Genomic DNA, 9,812 nt, shown 5'->3' on the forward strand with positions numbered 1-9,812 from the left:
ATTAGTCCCTTTTAGTATAATAATGTTGTTTGCATAAACACTGGTATAACATATTATATTTCCATACAATTACAATATTCCTAATAATTATGTTTTATATTAAACGTAATTTATTATAAAGTAGTAAATAATTAAATTTTTGATTTAGCCTTTTTATTTGAGTTTTGTAATCAGTTTCTAAATAAAATGTTGTATTAATTTATTATTATTATTAAATTTAAATCAGTTTCTTTCTTATAATTTATTTTATTTTATTTTCAGTTGATTGTTTGTACTGCAGTTGATAAAATTGAAAAAAATCATTATGGAACAAATTAATAACTCTGATGTAAGTATTCAATGTTATACACGATGTTACACATTTATAAAATTTTAATGCTTCTTTGATATATAATTATCATAATAATACGTTAAATAAGTTAAATTGTTCATTATTACAAGATATTTAATCCAAAGTTCTAATGCCTGATGGAAACAATAATCAATATCACAATTAAATGGTAGGAATATGTAGACAGGATACCTATGTCTCTAGATTGCTATTTCCTACTTTATTCTGCCTGGATGAACATAATCATCGTGTATTAATATACACAAAATAGAGATAGAATAGTTAATACTCATTTTTCTTGCACTTGCACTCGTGTAAACAATTAGAGATAGAATAGTTTTAATTTATTATTCATGCAATATTAAGTGTTATTTAGTCTCTATATATTTATACGATTTAATCATTAGTTTTTAAAATTTGTATTATTTTAGCAAGTATTAAATACTGTAAGATCGATTGTTTATCATTTAAATGATGTCAACTTGGCTAAGATGACACAAAAAATGATTGCTTTGCCAATACATAATGTTAAATTACTCGAAGATATAACGGATATAATATTTGATCGAGTATGTATATAATATCATTACCGATTAACATCTAATGGAATTTGTATAATATTATCATTACATTTTATTTTATCTATTGCATTTTATCCATCTAGGCTTTAAAAAGGCAAAACTATACACACATATACGCCCAAATGTGTGCATGTATGATGAATGACCCTAAGTTTAATAAACTTGCTACAGATACTAAAACAACATTTCAAAAAGTTTTATTAAAAAAATGTTCTGATGTATTTCATACAAAGTATCAACAAGAATTAAATAAATTAAAAGAGAAGATGAAAAATGATAATATGGTAAATAGTTATGTTGTCATTATATTTTGTTATGACTTATGATTATTATTTATTACTAATATTATCATTTATGGTTCTTAACATATTATAATACCTTTATACGTTTTTTTTTTTTTATTCCTCATTCCTGTATAAAATTATATGTAATTCTGAATTCAAAATAAGTTTACTAATTTTTAAAGGTTGGGTTAAATAATACTTATACATACTATTATTTGTTTACCAGGTACCAAAGAAGTGTATATCCACTTTAAATAATTTTCAATTCGATTTTAATAAAAAATCCATAAGTAATTGCAGGTATGTTTTGAATTAATATTATTTAATTAACTAGTACCTTATTTTTTTTTATATATAAATTATTATTTTTGATAGATTTATTGGCGAACTTTTTAAAAAGGGCGCTTTTCCAGAAAAAGCTATTCTGTCCTGCATTATAGATTTAAGTAAAGAGAATGATGAAAATTATGAACTACAAATGCATTGTTTATGTACAATATTACAATTAGTAGGACCAATATTATCAAAAGTAACAACAAAAAATTTCTATGAAGAAATTGTTTAATATAAATAGTTTTTTTTCTAGACACATGATTTGAAAAGACCAGTTGATAAGCTCTTATCCTCTATTAATAACCATGGTATGTCATCGACACTGAAACGTTCAATACATCAAATAAAAATAATGCATTCCAAGGGTTGGATGAATGAGGGTAATTGTTTTAAGTTTTAAAATCATTTAAAAAACTACTGCTGTATAGGTAAGTGTTGTGTATCTCATTATTGAGTCACTGTAATGGATATGTTGGTATTTTTTTTTTTATATAATAGTTATATGATAAATTATTGCATATGAAAAACAATTTTGAGGGGAGATGGACTTGTTTTTTTAGTAATTTTTATGAATATTTTAATATATTTATATTGTTATTAGTAATTTATTTTTCTATTAGTCATATGGTAGGTTTGTTGCTAAAACAAATTGTATATAATAATATTATATTATTATTTCATGTAATTTTTCCAGTTGTTATTGAGAGGATGTCAGTACACTATTTTTTTCTCTGTCTGACCCACGCGCGACATAGAAAATTCACATTTTCTTGTTCATCAGAACCGATCTTGTGTTGTTGTCTTTAGTTTTAGGGTGAATTGACCTACTATAAAACAAAGTTAAGAACTTGCCGGATACGTACATTTTTAAATTGTAACATTTTATTCACTTATAACAGTCATAACCAGGGTTCGGGATTTAGATCACCTATAATCATCAAAAAAGCACTTAAATAGTTCATATAAGCATTCATATAGCACTTAAAAATATTAAAATAAGCAAAAATAGCACTACAAAAACTACCTACATAAGTTTTTCTATATTATCGTTTAATTTTTTTTTTTGTATTGACAGAGCCTGTCAAGCTTATAGAAAACAATCAATCTGCATTTTCTGGTTTACCAGAACACATGAAAAATGTGTACAGGGTAAAATCAGATACAATTATGGCAGAATGGATATATGATGAGTGTTATGATGTTCTTATGAATTTTGCTAACAATAATAAAATTGATGTATGTGTTCTAACATCCAATATCACTGTAAAATATTTTCTGATGTCATGTATATAATATAATTTCTATACTTACAGGAAGTTATACAGTTATTAAAGATAAGTAATACCTGGAAATCCTACGATCCAGTTGTATTTGTCGTCTCACTAATTCTTGTAGCTATAGAAGAAGACCAAGTAATAAGAAATAAAGCTGGAAAACTTTTAAATAACCTTTACAGAAAGAATAAGTTATCAACAAGTTCAATTCAATCAGGGTAAATAGTGTAAGAAGTAATTAAAATAATTTTTTATATGCTCGTTAATTGTTTCAGAGTCAACAAAGTATTGAACGATTCGGGCACGAAGCAAGAGCATTCAAATCTGTCAAAATTGGTTTCAGATATAACTGGCCAGTTCTTATATTCTAGTAGCTCTAAAAAAAATTCAAAGGAATCAGGATGGAAAAATTTCATATAATCTTCATAAAAAAAAAAATTATAAACATGTTCTATTCAATCAGGGTAAATAGTGTAAGAAGTAATTCAAATAATTTTTTATATGCTCATTATAATTGTTTCAGAATCAACAAAGTATTGAACCATACAAACAAACAAAACAAGAGTATTTAATCCGTCAAACTTGGTTTCGGATTTAGTTATATATCAGTCTCTAAACATTAAAGTTTAGTAATGCCTGTTAAATTTAAAATTATTAATTGATAACATATCTTGTAAAATTTTGTATTAAATAATGTTTTTTGTCGAATTATCTGCCTTGTACATTTTATTATATTAAATAGATAAACCTATTTTTATATTTTACTACAGTATGCAATTAGGTATATTTAAGTTATTATTAATATGACATTTTTTATTTTCCCAATTGTCATACTAATAAATATAATGTATAGTTGACTTCATTGTTAAAAATTATAAACTGTTAAATAATTATTTAGTTATGAAAATAAAATTAGATAAAATGGACAATGGTTACATTACATTTAAGTACATGGTTAAAATAAGTATTAACTAGTATTTAATAAAAGATATAATAAGAAACAAAAAACAGCAAAATTGTACAATGAACACCTTATAACAAAGAAAATAGAAAATATATAATATACAGTGGCGTAGACAAGGAGGGAACGTGGGGGGTCAGATCACACACTCACACACACACATAAAATCTGTATCAGTGGTACTGTGGTAGTATACCAATATTGTCCAACTCGAATACCCCAATACGAATAATTGGACGGTGCGCCGGCAAAAGGGAATAAGTCAATTTTTATAAATAAAAATATTTTGTTTTGTTTTGTAGGTAATCTTACGCCGAGTCGACTGGTGACACTGAAATTTGGATATCTCATTCTTAACAACATTATGAAGAAAGGTGGCCAAATTGCAGTCGAACCAGTCGAACCAGCGTAAAATTACCTACAAAACAAAAAATATATTTTTATTTATAAAAATTGACTTATTCCCTTTTACCCGCGCGCCGTTCAACTGTACGCAAATGTGTCCTTATTTTAATACTCGGTTTACGTGTGCGGTAACGGTGTGACTACACAAGTCGTCCGAATAATATAGAGGACATCGGCGGTCATCCGGACGAGTTATCTAAACGACGAACAAAAAAAAAAAAAAAAACGTAGATTTAGCCCACTCCATACACGCTAAATCGTCCGGCGGCGGCGGCGACCACTGCACAATGTCGTTAATTCGACCCTTTTAAACGGGCTTAAGCCGCGGCGCACAAAGATGTTTTTGGAATTGTTCGAGTTTTTTTCGTCGTCGTCGTCGTCGTCGTCGTTGTTGTCGTACTAAACGACTGCGAGGCGGCGACTTGACTGGGAATTTTCTCATTGAACAGAAAGAAAAAAAAAGGTTAAATGTGGTCCGTGACATTTGTACACACATGTTAAAATATGTATATATACGTGCGCACGCATACGTATCCGACAGTCGCCTGAGGGTTTCCGTTAGTAAGTATCTACTTTTAACGGCGCCCGAATCGTCTTCCGGACTTCGACATAACAACAGTAATATTACGTACGTGTTCGGCGCGGCGAACAATGATAAAAGAAATAATAGAAACGATACTCAACAATAATCGGTCGCCTTGACGTGTTGGGCATAATACACGAATATGGCGCGGACAAACAATCCCGAACTGCTGCTTCGCCCTTCGTGATGTTCATATTATTCGAAATTCGGTTAAAAGGGACGAAACGTCGCCGCGGATGGCCGTCCTCGTCACTGCCGCCACTCGTTATCCCCGCGGACAGACACGCAATAATTTACGGTTTCACTTCGATGTATATAATAATTAATAATAGTGGTGCGTGTCGTGCTAGAAAGACATTATCTCGGGGCGCCCGTCGTCTGCAGCAGCAAGACTCGGCCGGTGCAGCGGTGCATTAGGACTCGGTGCAGCGGTGCAGTACCCACACAACGTCATACCTAGGGCCGTGCGGTGGCGGTACGGAACGTGAGGCCATTAAAGAGATGTGTCCGAGAGATCTGCAGCGAAAACGTATGCGTAAAACGGTTTTGAAGTGCGGCGGTTGTGTGTGTGTGTGTAGGAGAGGAGAAGAAAATATATCCAAAGAGATGAGAGACGATTAAAAGGTGTATAATATGTACGTCGCGTCGTGCCAGGTGCCGATCGTAATTACACGCGGAAGGTGTTTGCGAGCGGCCTTGGTCCTTCGCAGCAGCACCCACCGTCGCTATATATATATATATATATTGCCACCCGCGAGATGGTCTGTGTGTGTGTGTGTGTGTGTTCGTTTTGTCTTTCTCCTCTCCGTCACCCCCTCCCCTCCAACCCTCTCCGGATTAAGTGTGTCTCGTCAACTTCGCCGCCGGCCGAGTCGTCACGATTTCGACTGAATTACGCACAGCGACGGTACATGTTATAGGCACCTACGCCATCGGGTTTACATCTTATTATTGTGTATACGGTACCTAGGTATTACTATATCCTATTATCTAAGAAATCGGATCCGTAGCAATTCGACGTTTATATAGGTGTACATAATGTTATACAACTTATTTCTAAATTTCTAGTCGATTCCGAATCAGGGGACTATTCCGAGACGGGGCCGGCTGTATATGCAAAATATTTGATTTTTTTTTACATAATATATAGTATACAATATGCGCGTTAACTATTGATAGAAATGCAGGTCGTATAATAGATCAAGGTACATCGAGTACTATATTATATTATAGTAGGTATGATAATATTAAAGCAAAACCTTTCCATCTAAAAAATACCTACGAGTATGATATATACCTACTCTTCGATAAAACGTATTTGAACATAGAAAAAAGTACTTGCACCTATATATTACATTGTATACCTACTATATTATGGTTTGATAATGCGAGTTTTTCAAAGGCACGCGACAAACAATCCGAGATTAATACGTTGGTAAATTCTCAACGGAATTCACAATATATCGTATAAACGCCAGAGGCTGACAATAATTTTCTTAGCATAATATTATTGAAAAATAATAATAATAATAATGAAAACTCTGCGGTACGATTTCATTGTTTATTGACACGAACCATTTCACCGTTGTGGTGTTGTTCGATTGGAATTTCTTAATTCTATTCATATTCTCATAACTTTATTGAAATATGAAAATATTTATTATTTTCTCAGACGCGTTCGCGTGTCGGCAAGTACATTATTATTATTGTAAATACCTTTACATTAAGACAGATTATAATATACATCCCAAAGTATAATACGGACCATTTCTCGTAAACTGTATTTATAAGACGATAATATTCAGTAAAAAGTTTAAGTACCATTTTTGTCACACCCCGTCTTATTCACGTTTAGTGTAAAATAATGATTATGTATGAAAACATTTCCAGTTTGTATTACAATATAATATCATTTAATATATTATGCAACATAATTGGGATATCTTGAATACAAATATTGTTCTCACGTTCATATATTTTCAATGTTGACCGATATTATTTATTTTCACTATGATAAGTGATGATTCGAGTATTACCATAACAAAAAATTTAAGTGATCATATAGTGTTTAATCGAGCTCAACATAATAATATTTCGTTAAATATTGTACGATAATGTGACAAATCATCGACCTATTAAAATAATATTATAGTTTATACAACCGTTTTGAAATATATAATATTTAATATAACATACTCGTTACCTATAGACAATTATTTATTTTGTCATTATAATTACTTAAACCAATAATAGATGATTATATTTTTCAACTCGACTCGTATAATATAATATTATTGTGCTCTTGACGTCGATCCTTATTATGTGAGAGTTTGCGTATTACAATATACAAGTATGTGTACAAGTATAATATTACCTATGTACAAGTATAATATTCAAGTATGCATTAGACACGCTTAATATTATTATAGTTACCCATACGACACTGAGCCGGGTCTTAGGGTAATAAACTGCAATATTAGAAACTAATAATTTCGAAATTATTGTAAATTGTAGGCAACCTGTGACATGAGCATTTAAAAACCATTGAACATATTATTTCGGCCCAACGGTTTGTTAGTTATACAGAGTCCGGATCGAAAACTTGGGACAGCGGTTCAAAAAAACAAACACAAACAATCGCTATATGGGTATATTATGTATAGATTGGTTATGAGATGTTCAAGAACACTTCTGAGCTCCTAGAAAAATGTGAGTAGGTCGAGAGACCGAGTACCTGAGTACTTGTATATTGATACAATCGTTTAATAGGAATCCATTCGATCTAAATCCATCGTCGATGCAGAGGTGTTGACAATATTGTATTATTGTTTGCATAACAATACGTATACATAAACTATACAGATTCAAATTGGCAAATACTGTGATGGTCTTTTTAAAGAATAATAAATTATATATATATAATTGCGTTTTTCGAAAAAATAGTTTTATTTCTTTGTGTCATACAAGTGTCTAAACAATATTTTATTAAAAACCTTTCTGCAGTATATGTATTAGCACGAACCGTGCGTCTGCTGCAACTCGTGTAAATACAATGGTTTTTCGACAAAAGGTTTTTGTTGGCTCATAGCATATTATTATAGATTATAACGAATATTCAAGCCTCCAAATTAAGAGTGGATTGACCCTTTGGGTCTTTTTGGCACACCGGAGACCTATTATATGCACGAAACCCCTCGCGGGCACAAGACGCAATGAATTATTATCGTGAACTCGTTTCGATAAAAAAAATATATATATATATATATTATAATAATATATGTACATAAATAAATAAATAAAACACATATTATGCACACATACACGCACACATCAATAGGGTTTGGGAAACAAAAGGGGATTTCTGTATCGATTGGTACGTGTATGTATATAACGCGCGTTTATCGTCCGAGTAAAAAATATAAAAAGTAACGAAAAGATTGATGGGGACGGTGTGAAAAGAAAATAAAAAAAACCGACGAAGAAGTTTTTTTTTTCGAGTGTACGAATATTAATCACGAAACTAACAAATTACAAAACACGAGTGCCGAGTGTGTGAAGTCGGAAGACTGACAACGGTAGAAATAATAATAATAATAATAATAATAATAATAATAAAAAACACACTGACCGTTTATACAACAAGAGAATAGTATAAAAAAAAAATGTACAAACACACACACATATATATATATTATATACAATAGATTTTAATGACACGTACAAACGGTAGACGTTAATCAAAATTATATCGCAAAAGCGACTTGAAAGACCCCTCAAGTTTGATGAAAAAATACATTTTTCAAGAACAGACACAAACGGGTCTAAACAGGGTTTTTTCGTAAGAAAGCTTATAATATAAGAAACGTCGTCGTACAACACTGAGGTATGTACACGGTTCGCTGCGACATAAATGTATATATATACATATTATGTACCCATAGTACGATACATGGTATACGTTTTATAAAGAGATAAATTAAAAAAAATCTATAGACGGACTGATTTGAATTTAATAATGCAATAATCATCGGCGAACAATAATAATGTGTATGGCCGGTTGACGATTTAGCATTTATGCTGCAACTAATAATAATATACTGTGTAAAATTTGCACAGCACATATTATCATAATAATATTATATATTGATTGGTTATAGACATTTCGTTACGGTATGTTATTCGCATAGAGTCCGTTTCAAACGTTTCCTCGATATCATCGTCAGTGGCATGGTATCAGTGGTTTCAGATCATAGCGAGCACGCAGCACGTGGCTGTACGAATAACTCGTTCGCCGGGAACGGCGTTCGTCAAATCGTCTATAATATGCGAAAAAAAAATCGGCGACTGCACGCACCACTTTCCTTAATAGAATATTTTAGCGGATGGGTCGTAATAATATTATAATACAAATTATACTGTACTGGTCGACGGAGGAACGCGCGTGTAGCGTAATAACGCAATGATATTATAGCCACATAATATTATTATAAAAACGGAAAGAGAAAAAATTGATAATTTAGGTTTTTCGATCGGGCGACCGAAACGATATGATATTTTTCTACTCGAACCGCATACCTGACATGTATCATTATCACGTCTATTATTAACGACTCGTGTCAAATATCAAATATTAAATGGTTTTAATGTTGTTCAAACATCAACTATTGGATATCGATCGCGATACTGGGTTTTGGGTTTTGGTGGTTTTTTTTTTTTTTCATAATATTATTAGTAATAATATTATGCATGATGTTCGAAGACTGCGTATATTAGAATACACGAAACGTCGTTTAGGGGGCTTGCGCGGACGAGTAAATCGTCGTAAATCAATTTTCGATGTTTCGTTTTTAATTTAACGCGTTAAGAGAACCGATTATAAATCTTCGGTGGACTACTATAATAATAATAATATATACATAGGTACTCTAACTGGGCTACAACAATGATTTATGGCGTAGCGCGGGGTATGGACTCGATGATGAAAAATAAAACGAAAAAACAAACCCAACAGCTCCGAAACGCGATATAGGATGTATAATAATATAATAAAATAATGTTAT

At 31.3% G+C, this 9,812-nt stretch overlaps 1 protein-coding gene across 1 annotated transcript; it reads left to right on the forward strand.

Moving 5' to 3' along the window:
- Positions 1-273: 273 nt before the first annotated feature.
- Positions 274-3,393, forward strand: LOC132952990 (uncharacterized). Its single transcript, XM_061025531.1, has 10 exons — positions 274-328; positions 763-900; positions 996-1,196; positions 1,423-1,496; positions 1,572-1,725; positions 1,783-1,909; positions 2,605-2,765; positions 2,843-3,021; positions 3,079-3,267; positions 3,327-3,393. The coding sequence occupies exons 1-9, from the start codon at positions 305-307 to the stop codon at positions 3,221-3,223; spliced, it is 1,203 nt and encodes a 400-aa protein (XP_060881514.1). The 5' UTR covers positions 274-304; the 3' UTR covers positions 3,224-3,267; positions 3,327-3,393.
- The last annotated feature ends 6,419 nt before the right edge of the window (positions 3,394-9,812 follow it).

The sequence above is a fragment of the Metopolophium dirhodum genome, chromosome 9, assembly GCF_019925205.1.
Source record: "Metopolophium dirhodum isolate CAU chromosome 9, ASM1992520v1, whole genome shotgun sequence".
Classification (NCBI taxonomy): Eukaryota; Metazoa; Arthropoda; class Insecta; order Hemiptera; family Aphididae; genus Metopolophium; species Metopolophium dirhodum.

What these genes read in the sequence shown, in the direction of transcription:
- LOC132952990 (XM_061025531.1), top strand. Translation starts at nt 305, where the DNA reads ATGGAACAAATTAATAACTCTGAT. An exon ending in TAGGACCAATATTATCAAAA is followed by an intron (nt 1,726 to 1,782) that starts GTAACAACAAAA and finishes TTTTTTTTCTAG; the next exon opens with ACACATGATTTGAAAAGACC. An exon ending in CAAGGGTTGGATGAATGAGG is followed by an intron (nt 1,910 to 2,604) that starts GTAATTGTTTTA and finishes TTGTATTGACAG; the next exon opens with AGCCTGTCAAGCTTATAGAA.